At 45.7% G+C, this 26,438-nt stretch overlaps 1 gene segment (V, D, J or C); it reads left to right on the forward strand.

Annotated features, from left to right (window-relative positions):
* Window positions 1-4,948: 4,948 nt before the first annotated feature.
* Window positions 4,949-25,126, forward strand: LOC136001039 (Ig mu chain C region-like). The segment is given in 7 exon segments: window positions 4,949-5,000; window positions 5,092-5,410; window positions 13,112-13,167; window positions 20,566-20,856; window positions 22,022-22,360; window positions 23,015-23,347; window positions 24,726-25,126. Coding segments are annotated over 7 exon segments (1,791 nt in total).
* The last annotated feature ends 1,312 nt before the right edge of the window (window positions 25,127-26,438 follow it).

Here is a 26,438-nt window from a genome sequence, read left to right on the forward strand (position 1 = left end):
ATGCTGCCGGTGGCGCCGACCCCAACGTCCCCAAACTGGGTCCCCAAACGTGCCCCAGTTCCCAGCAGGAAATGGTGGGAGCGTCTGGAAATGGAAGGGAAGGGGCTCAAGGTGGAGGGAGGAGCTGAGCAGGGAAGAAGGGCCTCGAAATGGAGGGAAGGTCTTGAGGTGGAGGAGCTCCCGGTGGCAGAAGGGTTTTGAGGTGGAGGGGCTCAAGGTGGAGGGAAGGTCCTAAAATGGAAGGAGGGGTCTCAACATGGAGGAGCTCAAGGTGGAGGGAAGAGCTCAACGTGGAGGGAAGAGTTTGAAGTGGAAGGTCTCGAAATGGAGGGAGGGCCTCGAGATGGATGGAGGAGCTGGAGATGGTTGGGGGGCTCTCAAAATGGTGGGTCTGACAATGGAGGGAGGAGCTGAGGAAGGAAGGTCTCAAGATGGAGGGGAGACCTTGATATGGAGGGTGTCATGGTGGTGGGAGGGTCTCTCTCTCCATCTTGAGACTCTTCCTCCATCTTGAGACTCCCCCTCCATTTTGAGACCCTCACTCTATTTGAGGACCCTCCATCTTGAGCTCCTCCCTCCATCTTGGGCTCCTCCCTCCATCTTGAGCTCAACCATCTTGAGACCCTTCCGCCACCTTGACAGCCTCCATCTCAACATCTCCCCTCAGCTCTGACACCCTCCATCTATCCTGAGCCCTTCCCTTCCATTTCCGGACCCTCCTGCCATTTTGTGCTGGGAACGTTGGGGTCATGGTGCTGGGGTTGATGCCACCAGCATAGTAACCAGAACCAGCACCACCATAAGCACTTTTGGCGCAGTAATAAGTGGCCGTGTCCTCGGTCTTGAGGCTGTTCATCTGCAGCGTCACCAGCTCTGCCCGTTGTCCCTGGAGATGGTGGCCCGGCCCTGGACCGATGGCGCGTATCTGGTGTAACCACCACTGTAACTAATACCCGCGAGCCACTCGAGGCCCCCGTTGGGCGCCTGTCGCGCCCAAACCATGTAGAAGCTGCTGAAGTCGAAGCCCGAGCCCTTGCAAACGAGTCGCAGGGACCCCCCGGGGGCCACGAGGCCGCCCCCGGACTCCACCAGCTCCACGGCCGCCTGGAGACCTGTGACGAGAAGGAACATCCCATTAAATCGACACATCGCGCCGAGCACCAAAGTGCCCAGACTGGGTCCCGGAATTGTCCCCTGATTCCCAGCGCCAGATGGAGGGAGGGTCTCAAAGTGGAAGGTCTCGAGATGGAGGGTCTTAAAATGGAGGGAAGATCTTAAAGCGGAGGATGGCAAGATGGTGAAGGGTCTCAAGATCAAGGTTCTCAAGGTGGCGGAAGGGTCTCAAGGTGGAGGAGCTCAAAATGGATGGAGGAGCTCAAGAGCGAGACAGGGTCTCAAGATGGAGGGAAGATACTGAAATGGAGGGTGTCAAGATGGAGGAGCTCAAGATGGACGGGAGGTCCCAAAATGGTAGGAGGCCTCTCAACATGGAGGAGCTCAAGATGGTGGGAAGGTCTCAAGATGGCGGGAAGGTCTCAAGATGGCAGGAAGGTCTCAAGATGGAGGGAAGGTCTCAAGATGGAGGGAAGGTCTCAAGATGGAGGGAAGGTCTCAAGATGGCAGGAAGGTCTCAACATGGCGGGAAGGTCTCAAGATGGTGGGAAGGTCTCAAGATGGAGAATCACAAAAGGGCTCCAGGATCTGGGCCGGGTCCAGGCCGGGCCCAACAGTCTGGGCTCAGGACAGGCTCTGGGCCGGGCTTGGGGTCCGGAGAAGATTTGGGGACCCAGCGCGGGGACATTGGGGCTCAGGACCAGTGTCCTTCCGACCAGTACCAGCACCACCATCAGCACTTTTGGCGCAGAAATAAGTGGCCGTGTCCTGGGCCCTGAGGTTGTTCATCTGCAGCGTCACCAGCTCTGCCCGTTGTCCCTGGCCGTGGGGACACGGCCCCGCACCGATGGCGCGTACTCGGGGTAACCACCATCCTCACTAACACCTGCGACCCGCTCGAGCCCCTTGTTGGGCGCCTGTCGCACCCAGTTCATGGTGAAGGAGGTCACGAAGTGGAAGGTCTCAAGGTGGAGAGTCTCAAAATGGGGGGAAGATCTTGAGATGGAGGGTCTCAAGGTGGCGGAAAGGTGTCAAGATGGAGGAGCTCAAGATGCAGGGAATGTCTCAAGATGGACGCTCTTGAGATAGAGGGAGGGTCTCAAAATGGAGGGAAGATCTTGAGATGGAGGGTCTCAAGGTGGCGGAAAGGTGTCAAGATGGACGAGCTCAAGATGGAGGGTCTCAAGATGGAGGGAAGAGCTGAAGATGGAGGGTCTCAAAATGGAAGGAGGGTCTCAAAAAGGAGGGAAGGTCACAAGATGGAGGATCGCGACGTGGGGGAAAGGCCTCAAAATGGCGGAGACCGAAACGGAGGGAGGGTCTGAAGACGGAGGGGAGGTCTTGAAGTGGAGGGTCTCAAGATGGCGGGAAGATCTCAAAAGGGAGGATCACAAAACGGCGGGAAGGTCCCAACATGGCGGGAGGGCCGCGAGACGGAGGATCCCAATGGATCCTTAGGCCTTGAGCTCCTCCACCTCCGGACCACTCTGCCATCTCGAGACCCTCCCTCCATTTTGCCACCCGCCACCTTGGGCCCCTTCCCCTCCACCTCCACACCCGTCCTCCGTTTTGGGAGGAAAATCCCGCTTCTGCATCCCCAAATCCCTTTTTTTTTGGCCCCAAATCCCGACATTTTCCCTCAAAATCCTTGCCCTGAGTCCAGCCACCCCTGCCCCGCACCCCAGAATAATATTATTTTGCCCAAAATAGCGGGGTTTTTTTTCCCCAAATCCCGACATTTTCCCTCAAAATCCTTGCCCTGAGTCCAGCCACAAAATCCCGTGATTGTGCCCAAAATCCCGTGATTGTGCCCAAAATCCTGTTATTTTGCCCCAAATCCCGTTATTTTGCCCCAAATCCTGTTGTTTTGCCCCAAATCCTCATCGCAGCTCTGAGGGGAGGGGTTAAACTGGAGGGCGGGAACCAAAATGCTCGTTTCTGGGTTTTCTTCCCCAAAATGGCGCCGATGACGTCACAGATAAATTAATAATAATAGTAATAAATAAATGGATTAATAATAATAAAGAGATTAATAATAATAAATAACGGGATTAATAAATAATGAAGCCCCGAGAACGAATTAAATGTTAAATGTAAATTAAATGTTATCTTGCAATTAAATTAATCGGTGTAATTAAATTATTAGGGCACTGCAGTGATTGCAATTAAATTAATCAGTGTAATTAAATTATTGGCGCGCTGCAGAGGTTGCAATTAAATTAATACATCTAATTAAATGATAAGGGCTCTGCAGTGATTGCAATTAATTAATTCAGTGTAATTAAATTATCAAGGGGCTGCAGTGATTGCAATTAAATAATTCAGTGTAATTAAGTGGTCAAAGGGCTGCAGGGATTGCAATTAAATTAATCAGTGTAATTAAATTATTGGTGCTGCAGAGATTGCAATTAAATTAATAAATGTAATTAAATGATAAGGGCTCTGCAGTGATTGCAATTAATTAATTCAGTGCAATTAAAAACTCAGAGCTGTTCAGAGACTGCAATTAAATTAATCAGTGTAATTAAATTATTAGGGCACGGCAGAGATCGCAATTAATTAATTCAGTATAAAAAATTGAAGGGCACTTCAGAGCTTGTAATTAATTAATTTCAGTGCGATTCAGTGCAATTAATTAATTCAGTATTAAAAAGATAAAAGGTCTCGCTGCAGAGCTTGCAATTAATTAATTCAGTGCGATTAATTACTTAGGTATAAAAAATATATAAGGCCACGCTGCAGAGATTGCAATTAATTAGTTCAATGCACGTCTATGATAATGACCTTGCAATTAATTAATTCAGTGCAATTAATAATAAAACACAAGGGTGCGGAGGTTGCAATTAATTAATTCAGTGTAATTAAAAAATACAGGCCCTGGCAATTAAATAATTCACCACAAATAAACGATGTGAGCTTGCAATTAACTAATTCCGCCTCTAGCTGCGATAAGGCAATTAATTAATTTCACGATGAATCCCCCGGAGACCTCTTGATTAATTAATTTAACACACGCCCGCGATCAGTTCTCTGGGGAGACGCCGTAATTAATTAATTTCTTGCACATCTGTGATTAATTCCCTGGAGAGACTTAATAATTAATTTAATGCACATCTGTGATTAGTTGACTGGAGAGAGGTTGTAATTAATTAATTTAGTGCACATCTGTGATTAATTCCCTGGAGAATTTGTAATTAATTAATTTCATGCACATCTGGGATTAATTCACCGGCGAAGACTAAAAATTAATTAATTTCGTGCACATCTGGGATTAATTCACCGGCGAAGACTAAAAATTAATTAATTTAATGATTAATTCACCAGAAGCTTTGTAATTAATTAATTCACTCTACAGCTGCGATTAATTCACTGGGGAGACCTAAAAATTAATTAATTTCGTGCACATCTGGGATTAATTTCCCGGAGACTTTGCAATTAATTAATTTAGTGCAAATCTGCAATTAAGCCCCCAGAGACCTTGCAATTAATTGTAACCTTGTAATTGTAACCTTTTAGTGCCCACCTGTGAATAATTTACCAGAGAACTCGTAATTCATTAATTTAATGTGATTAATTCACTGGAGAGGCCTAAAAATTAATTAATATCGTGCACATCCACGGTTAATCCCCCAGAGACATCACGATTAATTAATTAATTGCACACCTGCCATTAAACCTGCGCAAACAACCCCCCCCCCCCGCCCCCCCGCACAATTAACGCCCTAACGAGCACGATTAACAAGCGGGAGGGGGCGGCGTTGATGCAAATTTATGTAAATTTTGGCCTATAAGACCCATCGGGTCCTGCCATGGTGGCACCTTCGCCATCGTCACCATGGGCATCCAGTTGACCTCGGTCATCTTGCTCCTCCTCGCCGCCCTCCCGGGTAGGCCCCAAACCGTCATGGCGGGTGGTTTTTGAGGCGAAACGTTTCGATTTTTCGCGATTTTTCATTGAAATTTCTCTTCTCGTCATAGGTCTCCAGGCGGCCGTGGAGCTGGTGGAGTCCGGGGGCGGCCTCGTGGCCCCCGGGGGGTCCCTGCGACTCGTTTGCAAGGGCTCGGGCTTCACGTTCAGCAGCTTCGGCATGGAGTGGGCGCGACAGGCGCCCAACGGGGGCCTCGAGTTTGTCGCGAGTATTGGCACTGGTGGTACCACCAGGTACGCGCCATCGGTCCAGGGCCGGGCCACCATCTCGAGGGACAACAGCCAGAGTTCGGTGACGCTGCAGATGAACAGCCTCAAGACCGAGGACACGGCCACTTATTTCTGCGCCAAAAGTGCTCACGGCGGCACGAGTCTGATCTGCGACCGCCCAAAAACCTCTAAAAATTGGCCTTTGTTTTGGCTCGAAACACCTTGAAGGTCTTCGTCGTGGCTGAGCGGCTTAGAGCGACCAAGGGCAGCCAAGCGACATCACAAAGAACTTCCCCCCACAAGGCGGATTTTGAAACAAAATCCGGAGATGTTTTGCCTTTCAGGACTGGTTTTGACACAAATCTAGATACACGTCGGGGCTTTGGGCCAATTTTAACCCAAATCCAGGCATATTTCGCCTAAATCTGGGCATGTTTTGCCTCTTCAGGCCCGGTTTCAACCCAAATCTAGTCACACGTTGGGCCCTTTGGGCCCAGTTTCACCCAAATCTAGTCACACATTGGCCCTTTGGGCCTATTTAGAACCAAATCTTGGCACGTTTCACTCCTTATTGCCAGTTTTGACCGAAATCTAAGCACACATTGGCTCTTGGGGCCAATTTTGACCCAAAATCTGGGCATATTTTGCCTCCTTGGGCCCAGTTTTGGCCCAAATCTGGGCACACATTGGCACTTAGGTCAATTTTGACCCGAATCTTGGCAGGCTTCGCTTCTTTGGGCCCAGTTTCAAACCAAATTTAGTCACGCATTGGCTCTTTGGGCCAATTTTGACCCAAATCTGGGCATGTTTTGATTCTTTGGACCAATTTTGACCCAAATCTACACACACTTTCACCCTTCAAACCCAGTTTCAACCCAAATCTAGGAACACGTTGGTCATTTGGGCCAATTAAGACCCAAATCTGGGCACGTTTTGCCTCTTGGGGCCCAATTTCAACCCTTTTCTTGGCACATGTTGGCCCTTTATGGCCAATGTTGCCCCAAATCTGTGCCTGCTTCGGCTCTTCCATCCAGTTTTGACCCAAATCCGGGCAGGTTTTGCTTCTTTGGGTCCGGTTTCAACCCAAATCTGGGCATATTTTGCCTCTCGAGTCCAATTTTGATCCAATCTGGGTTCGCTTGGGCTCTTTGATCCATTTTTGAACCAAAATCCACTGAGGTTTTGCCTCTTTGGGGCAGTTTCGATGCAAATCTGGGCACACTGTGGGCCCTTTGGGCCCAGTTTCAACCCAAATCTAGTCACACATTGGCCCTTTGGGCCTATTTAGAACCAAACCTTGGCATGTTTCACTCCTTATTGCCAGTTTTGACCTAAATCTAAGCACACGTTGGCTCTTTGGGCCAATTTTGGCACAAAATCTGGGCATATTTTGCCTCTTTGGGCCCAGTTTTGGCCCAAATCTGGGCACACGGTGGCACTTAGGTTAATTTTGACCCAAATCTTGGCAGGCTTTGCCTCTTAGAGCCACTTTTGACCCAGATCTCTGCATACTTGGAACCTTTGGGCCCAGTTTCAACCCAAATCTAGGCCCACCTTGGTCATTTTGGACAATTAAGTCCAACATCTGAGCATGTTTGCCTCTTCGGGCCAATTTTGACCCAAATCTAGGGATGTTTCGCCTCTTCAGGCCCAGTTTCAACACAAATCCAGGCACAAGTTGGTTCTTTGGGCCAATTTTACCCCAAATCTCTGCACAGTTTTGCTCTTTTCTCCAGTTTCCCCCCCTCTAACAACATTTATTTCAACAAACCTGAGATGGATTTCTCATTTCCAAACATTTTCCCCCTAAAAATGGGGATATTTTCGTTCCTTACGGACATTTCCAGCAACCCTGGGGACTCTTTTGCACTCTGCGCCCAATTTTGCGGCAATTCTGAGGCGATTTTTGTCATTTTGGCGGCGTTTTTTGTGGGCGTGCGGCCCCACAGGGGATTTTGTGTCACCCTGTGTCACCGTGGGAGCTGGTGCTGGTTGTTGTGCTCATGATCACGGTGACACAAGCGATGACAAAAACTCTGCTCGGGGACGCCCCGTCACCCAGCGGCTCCTTGTTCCCTCTTCCCCTTTTCGCACCAAAAATAGCCATACGTTTTCCTCTCATTACCATTCTTTGCAGCGAATATGGAGATGCTTACCCCTTTATTGGCAATTTTGCGGGGATGTTTTTCTCTTATTGTGGTGATTTTGACCCACATCAGGGGATTCTTTCTCTCTTTGGGCCAGTTTTGACCCAAATCTCGGCATGCTTTGCTTCTTTGGGCCCAGCGTCAAACCAAATCTAGGCACACGTTGACTCTTCGGGCCAATTTTGACCCAAATCTGGGCACGTTTTGATTCTTTGGGCCAATTTTGACCCAAATCTCCACACACTTTCACCCTTCAGGCCCAGTTTCAACCCAAATCTAGGAACACGTCAGTCATTTGGGCCAATTTCAACCCAAATCTGGGCATGTTTTCCCTCTTTGGACAAGTTAGACCCAAATCCTGTGATGTTTTGCCTCTTTGGGCCCAGTTTCAACCCAAATCCAGGTACATGTTGGCCCTTTGGTCAATTTTACCCCAAATCTGGGCCCAGTTTTGCTCTTTGCTCCAATTTTCCCCCCTCTAACACCATTTATTTCAACAAACTTGAGGTGAATTTTTTAATTTCCAACCATTTTCCCCCTGAAAATGGGGATATTTTTGTTCCGTATGGGCATTTCCAGCAACCCCGGGGACGCTCTTGCACTCTGCGCCCATTTTTGCGGGAATTCTGAGGCGATTTTTGTCATTTTGGGGGCGTTTCTTACGGGCGTGCGGCCCCACAGGGGATTTTGTGTCACCCTGTGTCACCGTGGGAGCTAGTGCTAGTGCTGGTTGGTATGCTAATGATCACGGTGACACAAGCGATGACAAAAACTCTGCTCGGGGACGCCCCGTCACCCAGCGGCTCCTTGTTCCCTCTTCCCCTTTTCGCACCAAAAATAGCCATACGTTTTCCTCTCGTTACCATTCTTTGCAGCGAATATGGAGATGCTTACCCCTTTATTGGCAATTTTGCAGGGGTGTTTTTATCTTATTGTGGTGATTTTGACCCACATCAGGGGATTCTTTCCTCTTTGGGCCAGTTTTGACCCAAATCTCGGCATGCTTTGCTTCTTTGGGCCCAGTTTCAACCCAAATCTAGGAACACGTTGGTCATTTTGGACAATTAAGACCCAAATCTGGGCATGTTTTGCCTCTTCGGGACGATTTTGACCCAATCTGGGCTCACTTGGGCTCTTTGATCCATTTTTGAACCAAAATCCACTGAGGTTTTGCCTCTTTGGGCCAGTTTTGACCCTCATCTGGGCCTGCTTTGGCTCTTCCTTCCAGTTTTGATCCAAATCTGGGCACATTTTGCCTCTTTGGGCCAATTTTGACCCAAAATCTGAGCATGTTTTGCCTCTTGGGGCCCATTTCAACCCCAATCTGGGCATGTTTTGCCTCTTTGGGACAATTTAGACCCAAATCCTGTGATGTTTTGCCTCTTCGGGCCCAATTTCAACCTAAATCCAGGCACATGTTGGCCCTTTGGACCAATTTTACCCCAAATCTCTGCACAGATTTGCTCTTTGCTCCAATTTTCCCCCCTCTAACACCATTTATTTCAACAAACTTGAGGTGAAGTTTTTAATTTCCAACCATTTTTCCCACTAACAACGTGGATATTTTTGTTCCTTACGGACATTTCCAGCAACCCCGGGGACGCTCTTGCACTCTGCGCCCATTTTTGCGGCAATTCTGAGGCGATTTTTGTCATTTTTGGCACGTTTCTTATGGGCGTGCGGCCCCACGGGGCATTTTGTGTCACCCTGTGTCACCGTGGGAGCTGTTGCTGGTGCTTATGCTGTTGCTTATCACGGTGACACAGGCGGTGACAAAAACCTCAACCCTTCCTGCCCTAAATATGGGCAGGTTTTACCCATTTGTGCTGGTTTTGCATCAGGTCTGCGGTTGTTTTGCCCTTTGTGGCCTGTTCTGACCCAAATCTGGGCACGTTTCACCCTTTATGGCCAATTTTGGACCAAATCCCGGCAAGTTTTGCCTCTTTGGGCCCATTTTCAAAGCAAATCTGGGCACACATTGACTCTTTGGGCCAGTTTTCACCCAAATCTGGGCGTGTTTTGCTTCCTTGGGCAAATTTTGACCTAAATCTGCGCATGTTTTGCTTGTTTGGGCCCGGTTTCAACCCAAATCCAGGCACACATTGCTTCTTTGGGCCAATTTTACCCCAAATCTCTGCACAGTTTTGCTCTTTACTCCAATTTTTTGTCCTCTAACGCCATTTATTTCAACAAACCTGAGGTGAATTTTTTAATTTCCAACCATTTTCCCCCTGAAAATGGGGATATTTTTGTTCCGTATGGGCATTTCCAGCAACCCCGGGGACGCTCTTGCACTCTGCGCCCATTTTTGCGGGAATTCTGAGGCGATTTTTGTCATTTTGGGGGCGTTTCTTACGGGCGTGCGGCCCCACGGGGGATTTTGTGTCACCCTGTGTCACCGTGGGAGCTGGTGCTGGTGCTGGTTGGGTTTTTATGATCACGGTGACACAAGCGATGACAAAAACTCTGCTCGGGGACGCCCCGTCACCCAGCGGCTCCTTGTTCCCTCTTCCCCTTTTCGCACCAAAAATAGCCATACGTTTTCCTCTCGTTACCATTCTTTGCAGCGAATATGGAGATGCTTACCCCTTTATTGGCAATTTTGCGGGGATGTTTTTATCTTATTGTGGTGATTTTGACCCATATCAGGGGATTCTTTCCCTCTTTGGGCCAGTTTTGATTCAAATCTGGGCATATTTTGCCTCTTTGGGCCCAGCGTCAAACCAAATCTAGGCACACGTTGACTCTTCGGGCCAATTTTGACCCAAATCTGGGCACGTTTTGATTCTTTGGGCCAATTTTGACCCAAATCTGGGCACGTTTTGATTCTTTGGGCCAATTTTGACCCAAATCTCCACACACTTTCACCCTTCAGGCCCAGTTTCCACCCAAATCTAGGAACACGTCAGTCATTTGGGCCCATTTCAACCCAAATCTGGGCATGTTTTCCCTCTTTGGACAAGTTAGACCCAAATCTAGCCATGTTTTGCCTCTTTGGGCCCAGTTTCAACCCAAATCCAGGCACATGTTGGCCCTTTGGTCAATTTTACCCCAAATCTGGGCCCAGTTTTGCTCTTTGCTCCAATTTTCCCCCCTCTAACACCATTTATTTCAACAAACCTGAGGTGAATTTTTTAATTTCCAACCATTTTTCCCACTAACAACGTGGATATTTTTGTTCCTTACGGACATTTCCAGTGACCCCGGGGACGCTCTTGCACTCTGCGCCCATTTTTGCGGCAATTCTGAGGCGATTTTTGTCATTTTGGGGGCGTTTCTTATGGGCGTGCGGCCCCACAGGGGATTTTGTGTCACCCTGTGTCACCGTGGGAGCTGGTGCTAGTGCTGGTTGGTATGCTAATGATCACGGTGACACAAGCGATGACAAAAACTCTGCTCGGGGACGCCCCGTCACCCAGCGGCTCCTTGTTCCCTCTTCCCCTTTTCGCACCAAAAATAGCCATACGTTTTCCTCTCATTACCATTCTTTGCAGCGAATATGGAGATGCTGACCCCTTTATTGGCAATTTTGCAGGGGTGTTTTTATCTTATTTGGGTGATTTTGACCCATATCAGGGGGTTCTTTCCCTCTTTGGGCCAATTTTTCACCCAAATCTGGGCATGTTTTGCCTCTTTCGGCCAATTTTGACCCTTATCTTGGCACTTGTTGGCCCTTTATGGCCAATGTTGCCCCAAATCTGTGCCTGCTTCGGCTCTTCCATCCAGTTTTCACCCAAATCCAGGCAGGTTTTGCCTCTTTGGGTCCAGTTTCAACCCAAAACTGGGCATATTTTGCCTCTCGAGTCCAATTTTGACCCAATCTGGGCTCACTTGGGCTCTTTGATCCATTTTTGAACCAAAATCCACTGAGGTTTTGCCTCTTTGGGCCAGTTTTGACCCTCATCTGGGCCCGCTTTGGCTCTTCCTTCCAGTTTTGATCCAAATCTGGGCACATTTTGCCTCTTTGGGCCTATTTTGACCCAAATCTAGGTATGTTCTGCCTCTTGGGGCCCAGTTTCAACTCAAATCTGGGCACACATTGGGTGTTTGGGCCAATTTTTCACTCAAATCTGGGCACATTTTGCCTCTTTGGGCCAATCTTGACCCAAAATCTGGGCATGTTTTGCTTGTTTGGGCCAATTTTGACCCAAAATCTGGGCATGTTTTGCCTCTTTCGGACAATTTTGACCCGAACCCTGTCATGTTTTGCCTCTTTGGTCCAGTTTTGACCCTAATCTGGGCCCGCTTTGGCTCTTCTGTCCAGTTTTGATCCAAATCTGGGCACATTTTGCCTCTTTGGGCCAATCTTGACCCAAAATCTGAGCACGTTTTGCTTATTTGGGCCAATTTTGACCCAAAATCTGGGCATGCTTTGCCTCTTTGGGCCTATTTTGACCCAAATCTAGGTATGTTTTGCCTCTTGGGGCCCAGTTTCAACTCAAATCTGGGCACACATTGGGCGTTTGGGCCAATTTTTCACCCAAATCTGGGCACGTTTTGCCTCTTTGGGCCAATTTTGACCCAAAATCTGGGCAGGTTTTGCCTCTTTGGGCCAATCTTGACCCAAACCCTGTCATGTTTTGCCTCTTTGGGCCAGGTTTGACCCTAATCTGGGCCCGCTTTGGCTCTTCCTTCCAGTTTTGATCCAAATCTGGGCACATTTAGCCTCTTTGGGCCAATCTTGACCCAAAATCTGAGCACGTTTTGCTTGTTTGGGCCAATTTTGACCCCAAATCTGGGCATGTTTTGCCTCTTTGGGCCTATTTTGACCCAAATCTAGGTATGTTCTGCCTCTTGGGGCCCAGTTTCAACTCAAATCTGGGCACACATTGGGTGTTTGGGCCAATTTTTCACCCAAATCTGGGCACGTTTTGCCTCTTTGGGCCAATTTTTCACCCAAATCTGGGCACGTTTTGCCTCTTTGGTCCAGTTTTGACCCTCATCTGGGCCCGCTTTGGCTCTTCTGTCCAGTTTTGATCCAAATCTGGGCACATTTTACCTCTTTGGGCCAATCTTGACCCAAAATCTGAGCATGTTTTGCTTGTTTGGGCCAATTTTGACCCCAAATCTGGGCATGTTTTGCCTCTTTGGGCCTATTTTGACCCAAATCTAGGTATGTTCTGCCTCTTGGGGCCCAGTTTCAACTCAAATCTGGGCACACATTGGGCGTTTGGGCCAATTTTTCACCCAAATCTGGGCACGTTTTGCCTCTTTGGGCCAATTTTGACCCAAAATCTGGGCAGGTTTTGCCTCTTTGGGCCAATCTTGACCCAAACCCTGTCATGTTTTGCCTCTTTGGTCCAGTTTTGACCCTAATCTGGGCCCGCTTTGGCTCTTCTGTCCAGTTTTGATCCAAATCTGGGCACATTTAGCCTCTTTGGGCCAATCTTGACCCAAAATCTGAGCACGTTTTGCTTGTTTGGGCCAATTTTGACCCCAAATCTGGGCATGTTTTGCCTCTTTCGGACAATTTTGACCCGAACCCTGTCATGTTTTGCCTCTTTGGGCCCAGTTTCCACTCAAATCCAGGCCGCGCCGCTCGCCGCGCCGGCATTTTTGGGTCCGGATCGGTTCAAAAAAAGCACAAAAATCACGAAATCCGCTTCTTTTTTCTTCCTTTTTAATTCTAGGTGCTGCACATCAGGCCAAGCGGGTCTGGCCTGCCCCCTGAGACGCAGTTTTTGTACGCGAGGAGGTGGTTTTTGTAACACGGTGCTGCTGGTAGCATTGACTTGTGGGGCGCAGGAGTCGTCGTCACCGTCTCCTCCGGTAAGTCCTTGTCCCCCACTTATCACCTCGGGGACTAATTTTGGTCGTTTTCACCTCAAAATTTGGGTGGGGAGACATAACGCCCCCCCCACTTTAGCGGCCCAAATGGCCCCGGGCCGGGAAAAATGGTGGGTCTAGGGCAAAATGTTGCGTTTTAGGTCATTTTTTGAGGGGGAAATGTCCATTTTGAGGCGGTTTGAGGTGGAAAAGATGATTTTTGGCGTTTATTTGAGGGCCAGGGTGGGAATTTGATGGTGAAAAATGGGTCAAAAAGCTGATTTGGGGGGTTTTTTTTGAGGGGAAAAATTCACCCTGAGGGGATTTGGTGGCAGATTTGGGCAAAAATAGTCGATTTTAGGGTGGTTTTTTTAAGGAGAAAATTAATTTATAAGTGATAAAAAGGGAGATTGGGCAAAAAAGGTCAATTTTAGGGTCTTTATTTAGGGAGAAAATTGATCCGTAAGTGGTAAAATGGTTGGTTTTGGGCAGAAATGTTGATTTTAGGGTCGATTTTAGGGCAAAAAAATAATTTGGAGGCAATTTAATGGCAGATTTGGGCAGAAATGTTGATTTTAGGGTCGATTTTAGGGCAAAAAAAATAATTTGGAGGCAATTTAATGGCAGATTTGGGCAAAAATGTCGATTTTAGGGTCTTTTTTCTTGGGAAAAATAACTTAAAGGTGGTTTGAAAATCAAAAATTGGTCAAAAATTCAATTTTTATGTCTTTTTCCCAGGGAAAAAGAATCATTTAGAAGTGGTTTGACGGTCAAAAATGGGCCAAAAAGTAATATTTTAGAGTCTTTGATGGCAGAATTTGGAAAAAAAGTTAATTTTAGGGTCTTCTTTTGTGAAAAAAAAATTCTGGGGGCAATTCGGCTGCAAAAATGGTCAAAAAGCCCCTAAGTCTGGCATTTTTAGGTGGTTTTCTTTGAAAAAATGTGAAACTGGGGGGGCAAAATGTCAGATTTTGTTTAAAAATAATGAGATTTAAATGAAAAATCTGACCTGAAATGACAGGCGAAAATTGAGGCTGAAAAATGGTATTTTAGGTCATGTCTCCTTTATTTTTTTGGCCATTTGGGGAGGATTTTGAGTTAAATTTGCTGGTGAAAATCTCTGAATTTGGGCCTCTGTGAATTTGATTGATTTTTGTAGTTTTTATCCCAAATTTTCTCGAAAATTTGGCCTTTTGGGGGCTCTCAGTGGAATTTGGGGAGGTTTAGTCCTGGCTTAAAAAAAATCTTCATTTTTGTAATATTTTTAGGGTGGTTTTAAGGCTTTTTGACAAAGCCGCACATTTTTCTGTCAAAAAACTTTAATTTGATTTTTTTAGGGCTGTTTCAGCAGATATTAGGCCTTAAAAAATTGTATTTGAATTATTTAATAGTTTCTTTTAAATTTATTTAATAATTGATTTTTTTAGCCTTTCACTAATAGGAAATTTCTGAATTAAAACAAAAATTAGATTTTTTTTTTTCCCCCCCAAAATTTGGCTCTTTTCTCACTAATGATCAATTAAATGAATGTTAAATTTTAATCAGGGACTTGAGGAATATTTTTTTTTGCCCTTTTTGGTCCGGTTTTGTGAATTATATAGAAATTTTTTCTCTCAATTTACCATAAACGGCACAAAATTTCCCCGTTAATGGAATTTTTAATTAGTTATCAGTTAATTATCAATATTTCTAATGGGGGAAAAAATCAATTTTGTGGCATTTATTAATTAAATCGAAACTATAATTAAGCTTTTAGAGTATTTAACCCAAAGTCGCACAATAATCTGATTTTTCGCCTTGCGCTGAAAATGGATTTTTTTGCAGAAAATGAGGAGATTAAATTTTTTTCAGGGTTTTTAGGTCAAATTGGAGGTGATTTGTTGTGGGGTTTAATGGGAGGAATTTAAGGAAATTGGTAAAAAACATAGATGTTTTACAAAAATATCTAAAATATATAAATTTGAAATGTATGAATTATAATTAATTATATTAAAATTATTTAAAGTGTTTAAAATAGATTAGAATTAATTTATAATTATAAATTTATAGCAAATGTATATAGTAGATTAAAAATAATTTTAAAATTATAATGATTTTATAATTATAAATTTATAACATATTAGTTTACATAATAGATAAAAATATAATATCTAAAATGTAGTAAATAGAGGAAAATAGAGAAAATTTGAAAACATGAAAGTCTAATAGATTATATATACATTTGTATCATAATATATAAAAATATATTAAAAATTAAGATATTTTAAATTTTAAATTCGCAATTGCAGCGTGACACCAAAAATTGAACGATTTGCCCTGGGGATCATGATAAAAAATGACAAAAATACCAAGTTTTGGCTGTTTTTTAACCATTAGAGCCAAAAAGTTTGCAAGAACCCGAAGGTTGAAAAATATAAAGAAATTAAATTTAAAGTTGTTGTTTTTTTCAGCCCCAAAATGGCCGATTTTCACCCCGCAGGTGGCGGCTCCGCTTGGGTGGTTTTCAGCCCAAAACCGCCCAAAATAACCCAGTTTGGGTTTCGAAAACAACAAGAAACGAGAAGTGGCATTTTTGTCCCAATTCTCCTATTTTTTTTTTTAAAAAAATTTTGCATTTAAAAAAATCAAATTAAACCCAGCCAGGCAGAACCAGCTGAAAACCAGCACCTGGTTTGGGTGAAAAACACGGGGTTTTTTTAGTAAGCAAGGGGAAAACCAGCCAATTTGGGGTGAATTCAGGCGGTTTCAGGCAATTTTTCAGCCCAACGGTTATTGAGAAATTTCTCGATATGGATGAAAAAATTCAGCTTAAAAATGGATCGAGTATCAAATCGATTAAATAGATTTTTGAGGAAATCTCGATACATTTTAATAGATAAAAATTGTTTTTTTAAAATCTTGATAGATTTTAATAGATTAAAAATATTATTTAAATCTCGATAGATCTTAATAGATAGAAAATCTATATTTTAAGAATATTGGATTGATTTTAATAGATAAAAAATACAATTTAAAAAATATTTATAGATTTTAATACATATAAAATGATGGTTTTATAATATTGATAGATTTTAGTAGATAGAAAAATATATTTTAACAATGTTTATAGAATTTAATAGATAGAAAATTCAATTTAAAAATATTTATAGATTTTAATAAATAGAAAAATATATTTAAAAAATATTCATAGATTTAATAGATAAAAGTTATATTTTAACATTATTGATAGGTACTGGTATATTAATAGATATTAATCTATTGATATCAATATCTTAATATATTGGTATTAACATGATTAATTAATATATTGATATTAATCTATTAATCTAGAGTTATTAAATTTTAAATAGATACATTTATATTAATTAAATTGATCAAATTATATTAAATAAATTACATTTTAAAATTTATATTAAATAAACGGCCCTAAAACTTATTAATATTAATTAACTCTTATTGATCTCAATCTGTATAATCCATATAGTCCTGATCAATTCATAGATTTATTAGTCAAACTAATCTATTTAATAATTTAGTTAATCTATTTTCTAGCCCAATTAATCTGTTATATTAGTGCAATTAATCTAATCTACTTATTAGCCCAATTAATCTAATATATTTGCGCAATTAATCTAAGTAATCTATTTATTAATCCAATTAATCTAATTAATACGTTTATTAGTTCAATTAATCTAATATATTAGTCCAATTAATTTATTTAATACATTTATTAGTCCAATTAATCTAATTAATGAGGTGCCTTTGGCTTTTCAACCTTTATCAAGAACCCGTTACCAGGACCCTATTAATTAATAACCACCGCTAATTACCCCCGGGGCATTTAATTAAGTTTTTGGCATCTGCCGAGTGGTTTAATTAATTAATTTGGGGGATTTAATTAATTATTTCGGGAATTTAATTGATTTTGTGGATTTAATTAACGGGATTTTAATGAGATTTGGGGTCGAGCGAGGGGTGGTTGGGAGTTAATGAGCAGCGCTAGTTAGGGGCCTAATTAGGACTGGTTCACAGGTGTGGGTTCACTAATTAGAGTAATTAAGGGGGTTAATTGGTTCCCAAGGGGCAGCTGGGCTGGTACTGGTCTGTGCTGGGCTGGTACTGGTTTGTACTGGGCTGTACTGGGCTGTACTGGTTTGTACTGGGCTGGTACTGGTTTGTACTGGGCTGTACTGGGCTGTACTGGTCCAGTGCTGGGCAGTACTGGTCTGTACTGGGCCGGTACTAGTTTGTACTGGACTGTACTGGTCTGTACTGGTTTGTACTGGGCTGGTACTGGTTTGTACTGGGCTGTACTGGTCCAGTACTGGGCAGTACTGGTCTGTACTGGGCTGGTACTAGTTTGTACTGGACTGTACTGGTCTGTACTGGGCTGGTACTGGTCTGTACTGGGCTGTACTGTCCAGTACTGGTCCAGTGCTGGGCAGTACTGGACTGTACTGGTCTGTACTGGTTTGTACTGGGCTGGTACTGGTTTGTACTGGGCTGTACCGTCCAGTACTGGTCCAGTGCTGGGCAGTACTGGTTTGTACTGGTCTGTACTGGGCTGGTACTAGTTTGTACTGGTCTGTACTGGTTTGTACTGGGCTGGTACTGGTTTGTACTGGGCTGTACTGTCCAGTACTGGTCCAGTGCTGGTACTAGTTTGTACTAGACTGTACTGGTCTGGACTGGACTGTACTGGTTTGTACTGAGCTGTACTGGTCCAGTGCTGGGCAGTACTGGACTGTACTGGTCTGTACTGGTTTGTATTGGGCTGGTACTGGTTTGTACTGGGCTGTACTGTCCAGTACTGGTCCAGTGCTGGGCAGTACTGGACTGTACTGGTCTGTACTGGTTTGTACTGGGCTGGTACTGGTTTGTACTGGGCTGTACTGTCCAGTACTGGTCCAGTGCTGGGCAGTACTGGACTGTACTGGTCTGTACTGGTTTGTACTGGGCTGGTACTGGTTTGTACTGGACTGTACTGGGCTGTACTGGTCCAGTGCTGGGCAGTACTGGACTGTACTGGACTGTACTGGTCTGTACTGGGCTGGTACTGGTTTGTACTGGGCTGTACCGTCCAGTACTGGTCCAGTGCTGGGCAGTACTGGACTGTACTGGTCTGTACTGGTTTGTACTGGGCTGGTACTGGTTTGTACTGGGCTGTACTGGGCTGTACTGGTCCAGTGCTGGGCAGTACTGGTCTGTACTGGGCTGGTACTAGTTTGTACTGGACTGTACTGGTCTGTACTGGTTTGTACTGGGCTGGTACTGGTTTGTACTGGACTGTACTGGGCTGTACTGGTCCAGTGCTGGGCAGTACTGGACTGTACTGCTCTGTACTGGTTTGTACTGGGCTGGTACTGGTTTGTACTGCCCAGTACTGGTCCAGTACTGGGCAGCACTGGTTTGTACTGGTCTGTACTGGGCCGGTACTAGTTTGCACTAGTTTGTACTGCTCTGTACTGGTTTGTACTGGGCTGTACTGGGCTGTACTGGTCCAGTACTGGGCAGTACTGGTTTGTACTGGTCTGTACTGGGCCAGTACTAGTTTGTACTGGACTGTACTGGTTTGTACTGGGCTGGTACTGGTTTGTACTGGGCTGTGCTGGTCCAGGACTGGGCAGTACTGGTTTGTACTGCTCTGTAGTGGGCTGGTACTGGACTGTACTGGTTTTTACTGCACTTTACTGGTTTGTACTGGGCTGGTACTGGTCTAAACTGGTTCTGAAGGGGCAGCTATGGGGCAGCTGGTCTGGTACTGGGCAGTACTGGTTTGTACTGATCCAGTACTGGTCTGGTACTGGGCTGTACTGGTTTTTACTGCGCTTTACTGCTCTGTACTGGTTTAAACTGGTCTAAACTGGTTCTGAAGGGGTAGCTATGGGGCAACTGGTCTGCTGCTGGTACCAGTCTGTACTGGTATGTACTAGTCTGTACTGGTCTGGTACTAGTCTGGTACTGGTACCAGTTTGTACTGGTCTGTACTGGTCTGGGGCAGCTGGTACTGGTCCGGTACGGGCCCCAGTTTGTGCTGGCCTGTACTGGTCCCAGTTTGTACTGGCTCTGTACTGGTCTGTACTGGTCTGGGGCAGCTGGTACTGGTTCCAGTTTTAGCTGGTTCTGTACTGGCCAATACTCATCTGTACTGGTCTGTACTGGTCTGTACTGGTCTGTACTGGTCTGTATTGGTGTGGGGAGCCAGTACTGGTCCCAGTTTTTACTGGTCCGTACTGGTTCTGTACTAGTCTGTTACTGGTCTAGTACTGGTTTACTACTGGTCAGGGGCAGCCGGTACTGGTCCAGTACTCGTCCCTGTTTGTACGGGTCTGGTACTGGTTTGTACTGGTCAGGGGCAGCTGGTACTTGTCTCAGTTTGTACTGGTCTGTACTGGTCTGTACTGGTCTGGGGCAGCTGGTACTGGTCCCAGTTTGTGCTGGTCTGTACTGGTCCGTACTGGTTCACACTTGTCCATACTTATCTCTACTGGTCCTTACTGGTCTGGGGCAGATGGTACTGGTCCAGTACTGACACAAGTTTGTACTGGTTCTGTACTGGTCTGGGGCAGACAGTACTGGTCCCAGTTTGTACTGGTCGGTACTGATCTGTACTGGTTCATACTGGCCTGTACTGGCCTGTACTTGTCTGGTACTGGTCGGTACTGGTACCAGTTCTTACTGGTCTGTACTGGTCTGTACTGGTCCTGGTCTGCACAGGTGCATACTGGTCTGGTACTGGTCTGGGGCAGCTGGAACTGGTCCCAGTCTGTACTGGTCCATACTGGTCTGAGGCAGCCAATACTCATCTGGCACTGGTCCCAGTTTGTACTGGTCCATACTGGTCTGTACTCCTTGCCCATTTTACACCAAACCCACTTTTTTTTGCCCCAAAATGCCATATTTTCCCCCAAAAATGTGGATTTTTTTTTCACCAACTCCCATTTTTCCCAATCCCACCTGTTTTTCCCCCATTCCAGCCCCTGCCAGTGCCCCCGGCTGCTTCTGCTGGGACTGGTCTGTACTGGTCTGTACTAGTTCTGTACTGGTTCTGGTACTGGAACCAGTTTGCACTGGTCTGTACTGGTCGGGTACTGCTCTGTACTGGTCTGGTACTGGTCCCAGTTTGTACTGGTTCTGTACTGGTCCTAGTGTGTACTGGTCCTTACTGGTTCATACTTGTCTGTACTGGTCTGTAATGGCTTGTACGTGTCCGGTACTGGTCCTTACTGGTCTGGTACTGGTCCCAGTTTATACTGGTCCATACTCGGCCATTTTACACTGAAACCAGAGAGTTTTTTGCCCCAAACTGACACTTTCCCCCCCAAACTATTGTTAGAATTATTCTTATTCCCATTTTCCCCAAACCTGCTCATTTTCTCCCCATTTTTCCCCCCGTTCCAGCCCGCGCCAGCGCCCCCCAGCTGCTCCCGCTGTCCCCGTGCTGGTCTCCGTCCCCGGCCCAGTACTCGGTGGGCTGTCTGGCCTTGGACTTTGTCCCCAATGACGTCACCTTCACCTGGACCAGCAACGTCACCAATGGTGCCGTCACCACCGGTGTCACCACCCACCGCAGTGTCACCCGCGCCGTGTCCCACCTGGTGCGCCCCCTGCTGGAGGGGAAGGGGCAGCAGCCGTTCATCTGCACCGCGCGTCACACCACGGGGACACAGAGAGTCTGGGTGACCAACCACGGTGAGTGGCACCCAGCGGCACCTCCGGTGTCACCTCCCAGTGTCATGTCCCATTGTCACCTCCTGGTGTCATGTCCTGGTGTCACCTCTCCATGTCATGTCCCGTTGTCACCTCCCAGGGTCATGTCCTGGTGTCATCTCTCCGTGTCATGTCCCGTTGTCACCTCCCAGTGTCACCTCCTGGTGTCATGTCCTGGTGTCATGTCCTGGTGTCATCTCTCCATGTCATGTCCCGTTGTCACCTCCCAGTGTCACCTCCTGGTGTCATGTCCTGGTGTCACCTCTCCATGTCATGTCCTGTTGTCACATCCCAGTGTCATGTTCCAATGTCATGTCCTGGTGTCACCTCCCCATGTCACGTCCTTGTGTCATGTCCCAGTGTCACCTCCCTGTGTCACATCTCATTGTCACATCCCGGTGTCATGACCCAGTGTCATGACCCAGTGTCACCTCCTGGTGTCACCTCCCCATGTCACAGCCCAGTGTCATATCCCATTGTCACCTCCTGGTGTCACCTCCCAGTGTCATGTTCCAATGTCATGTCCTGGTGTCACCTCCCTGTGTCACAACCCAGTGTCACATCCTTGTGTCATGTCCCAGTGTCACCTCCCTGTGTCACATCTCATTGTCACATCCTGGTGTCATGACCCGGTGTCACCTCCCCACGTCACAGCCCAGTGCCATGTCCCATTGTCACCTCCCTGTGTCACCTCCTGGTGTCACCACCGCAGTGTCACGTCCTAATGTCACCTCTCTGGGTCACATCCTTGTGTCATGTCCCTGTGTTACCTCCCCGTGTCACCTCCTGGTGTCACATCCTCGTGTCACGTCCCGGTGTCATGTCCCCGTGTCATCTCCCTGTGTCACCTGTGTCACACCATCTCAGTGTCACCTCCCACTGTGACAGCCCAGTGTCATCTCCCCGTGTCACACCCCAGTGTCACCTCCTGGTGTCACCTCCCCATGTCACATCCCTGTCATATCCCAGTGTCACCTCCCCATGTCACGTCCCCATGTCCCCACCTCATGTCACCCCCTGATGTCACCTCCCGTTGTCCCCTCCCATTGTCCCCCCCGTTGTCACCCTCCTGTGCCACCGCACTGTCCCCCACCTTGTCCCTTCTCTTACCCCCCCCACTCACCCCTTTTCTTTTTGTCCCCAACAGACCCCACCCACACCACCCCTTCCGTCCCCACCGTCCCCTTCGTCCCCATCGTCACCCTCTACCCCCCGTCCCGCGAGGACTTCCAGGGTCCTTTCCGCAACGCCACCGTCCTTTGTCACATCTGGGGCCACCGCATCTCCCCGGCCACCGTCCGTTGGCTCCGCGACGGCACCGCCCTCGTCACCGGCGTCACCACCGACCCCTCGGTGCCCTCGGGCGCCGCCTACGTCACCACCAGCCGCGCCAGCGTCACCGAGGCCGAGTGGGACGCGGGGACTGTCTACACGTGTCAGGTCGGGGACGAGCTGAGGAACACGAGCAAAGGGATGGAGTGCGGATGTAAGTGACGATTTGGGGACAACGGGGACGTGGGTTTGGGGGGAAACCACCTCAAAGGTCTGGGGGATCCCATCTGGGACGTCAACCCTGAGGTTTGGGGACAATGGGATGTCGTTTTGGGGGAAGCGACCCAAAATGGACATCGTTTTGGGGGGAAACCACCACAAAGTTCCAGGGGATCCCATCTGGGACATCAGCCATGAGTTTTGGGGACAACGGGGACGTTGTTTTGGGAGAAAGCACCTCAGAGTTCCAGGGGATCCCATCTGGGACATCAACCATGAGTTTTGGGGACAATTTGGGGACAACAGGGACGTTGTTTTGGGAGAAAAAACCTCAGAGTTCTAGGGGATCCCATCTGGGACGTCAGCCATGAGTTTTGGGGACAATGGGACAATTTGGGGACAACGGGGATGTCATTTTGGGCGGAACCACCCCAAGGTTCTGGGGGATCCCATGCGGGACATCAACCATGAGTTTTGGGGACAATGGAATAATTCGAGGACAACGAGAACGTTGTTTTGGGGGAAAACCACCCCAAATGAGCATCAGTTCTAGGGGATCCCATCTGGGACGTCAACCATGAGTTTTGGGGAAAATGAGACGTCGTTTTGGGGGGAAACCACCCCAAACAACCACCACATCTTCTCGTAGATGAACCGCCCAATCCCGGCGGCGACGAAATCATCGTCCGCGCCGTCCCCCCGCGATTCGCCGACATCTTCAAGGACCAATCGGCCAAGTTGACGTGCCAGGTCCTCAACCTCCCCGCCGTCCAGGGATTGGTCATCTCCTGGTGGAAGGAAACGGGTGACCAATTGGAAACCAAGATGTCCAATCAGATCCTCCAACCCAATGGGCTCTTCACGGTGGAGGGCGTGGCCACCGTCTGCACCGACGAATGGGACGCTGGCAACGTCTACACCTGCAATGTCACCCACCCCGAGCTGCTCTTCCCCACGCAGGTCACTCTGCAGAAGACGCCGGGTGAGTTTTTCGGGGGGGGAAATTTGGGGAAATCAGAGCAATTACGTCAACGTTGAATTTTGCAAAATTTGAGGAAATCGCTGCGATTGCACCAGCTTTTATTTTTGGGGTTGCTTCGGCTTTTCTTTTTGCAAAATTAGGGGGAATTGATGCAATTGCATCAACATTTCTTGTGCAAAATTTGGGAAAATTGGTGCGAGTGCATCACAGTTTGTTTTTGCAAAATTAGGGAAAATTGGTGCGATTGTACCAATGTTTAATTTTGGAAAATAAGGGGGAACTGGTGTGATTGCATCATCATTTATTTTTGCAGTTGCATCGACTTCTGTTTTTGCAAAATTGGGGAGAATTGATGCAATTGCGTCATCGTTTATTTTTGCCATTGCATGAATTTTTGCAAAACCACGATTCAGAGATGCAAACGCACCAATTATTTTGCAAAACTCGGATGAATTAATCGAATTTCCCCGTTTCTTTCACAAAATCATGAAAAAGCAATGCAATTTCCCCATTTCTTTTGCCAAATTGTGAAAAAACAGCACAATTTCCCTGTTTCTTTTTGCAAAATCGTGAAAATCAGCCACAATTTCCCTGTTCCTTTTGCAAAATAGTGAAAAACTAATGCAATTTCCCCGTGAATTTTGCAAAATGGAGGAAAACTGATCCTATTCCTCCATTTCTTTTGCAAAATTCCGAGGAAACAATCCAATTCCAGAGATTATTTTTGCAAAATCAAGTTTCAGAGATGAAATCACCCTGATTATTGTGCAAAATTGAGAAAAACAGATACAATCGCGCTGATTATTTTGCAAAATTGTGAAAAATGGGTACAACCACCTCAATTATTTTGCAAATTCGAGAAAATCAGATTCACTTGCACTAAATATTTCACAAAATCTGGAGGAAATAATTGAATTGCGCACCAAAACCACCCGCAATTTCCCTGTTTCTTTTGCAAAATTCAGATAAAATAATGCAATTCCACCGTGAATTTTTGCAAAATCACGATTCAGAGCTACGTTTTCCCTGTTTCTTTTGCAAAATTGAGAAAACCAGCTGCAATTCCCCCGTTTCTTTTGCAAAATTGAGGAAAACAGATACAATCGCCCCAAATATTTTGTGAGATTCCGAGAAAAGCAGGTACCATTGCCTCGATTATTTTGCAAAATCGAAAAAATACAGACACAATCTCACCATATATTTTGCAAAATTAGAAAAAAAAATAGACACAATCTCACTACGTATTTCGCGATATTCCGAGAAAATTGTTGAACTCCGCCGCGAATTTTTGTGAAATCGCTGAAACCGGCCACAATTTCCCCATTTTTTTTTTTTTTGCCGATTTGACTGAATTTTGCTCTTTCCGCCCCCCCCGCAGCGCACGACGCCCGGGCCCCCTCGCTCTACATCCTCCCCCCGCCGCCCGAGCAGGTTTCCCTGCACGAAAGCGTCACTGTCACCTGCTTGGTGACCGATTTCAACCCCCCGGACCTGCTGGTTCGATGGCTGCGCAACGGGGACCCGCTGGATCCTGCCCGCTACGTCACCTTCCCCCCGGTCCCAGCCAATCAGGGCGCTCCGGGGAGCGCCTACGTCACCTACAGCGCCCTGAGGGTGACAAGTGACGACTGGGGGGCAGGAAACATCTTCACGTGCCTGGTGGGACACGAGCGGCTGCCCCTGCGACTCGCCCAGAAATCCGTGGACAGAAACTCCGGTAAAGCCACGGCCGTCAACGTCTCGCTCGTCCTGGCTGACTCCACCGCCGCTTGTTACTGAATTCGGGGCTTTTCACCCCCAAAAAATCTGAATATAAGTGGGGGGCGGGGGGAGGGAAATGGGGCGTTTAAAGGTGGAGGCGGTGGAAGCAAAGGAAAACAATAAAAATGCGAAAAAATGAGGTGGATCTCTAAAAAATCGGGGGGGGGTTTTTGAAAAAGGCGGCGCGCTTTTGGAAAACACGGTGCGCTTTTGAAAGACGTGATGGGTGTGGGAAAATATGATGGATTTTTAAAAATGTGATGGATTTTTAAAAATATGATGGATTTTTAAAAATATGATGGATTTTTAAAATTTGGATTTTTTAAAATATGATGGATTTTTAAAATTTGGATTTTTTAAAATATGATGGATTTTTTAAAATATGATGGATTTTTAAAAATATGATGGATTTTTTAAAATATGATGGATTTTTAAAAATATGATGGATTTTTTAAAATATGATGGATTTTTAAAAATATGATGGATTTTTTAAAATATGATGGATTTTTAAAATTTGGATTTTTTAAATAGGATGGATTTTTTAAAATATTATTTTTAAAATATTAATTTTAAAAAATTCTTAAAATATTAACTTAAAATATTTTTAAAATATTAATACTACATATTTTAAAAATATTAATTTTAAATATTTTAAAATATCAATTTTTAAAAATTCTTAAAATATTAATTTTGAAAAAGACAACAAATTTTCGAAAAGCACAGCGGGTTTTTTAAAAATGCGAGTTTTCAAAAGCACAATGAATTTTTCAAAAAACACGAGGAATTTTTTAAAAAAAACACGATGAATTTTAAAAAATGGGATAAGTCCTTAAAAAACCCCAAGGAATTTTCAAAAAGCCTGGCGAATTTTCAAAACACTTGAGTTTTCTGAAAACGCCAAGAAATTTTGAGATAACATGATGAATTTTCAAATAACACGATGAATTAAAAAAAAAAACACAAGGAATTTTCAAGAAACACAATGGATTTTTTAAAAAAGATGACTTTAAAAAAAAATGTGATGGATTTTAAAAAAATACAGTGAGTTTTCAAAAACCCCAAAGAATTTTCCAAAAAAATGATGGATTTTTTAGAACACACATATTTTTCTAAAACTCCCGAGGGATTTTCAAAAAAACATGCGGAATTTCTAGAAAATGGCAACGAATTTTTAAAAAATGCAATGAATTTTCTGGAAATAACCCCCCCCCCCCCACAATGGATTTTCTTGAAAGCACAAAAAAAAAAAAAAAACCAAAAAAAAGCAATAAAATGAAATTTTGATGAAAAAACGCCCCATTTTTGCTTTGGGGGGATTGGGCAGCACATT

This window comes from Caloenas nicobarica, chromosome 37 (assembly GCF_036013445.1).
Source record: "Caloenas nicobarica isolate bCalNic1 chromosome 37, bCalNic1.hap1, whole genome shotgun sequence".
Classification (NCBI taxonomy): Eukaryota; Metazoa; Chordata; class Aves; order Columbiformes; family Columbidae; genus Caloenas; species Caloenas nicobarica.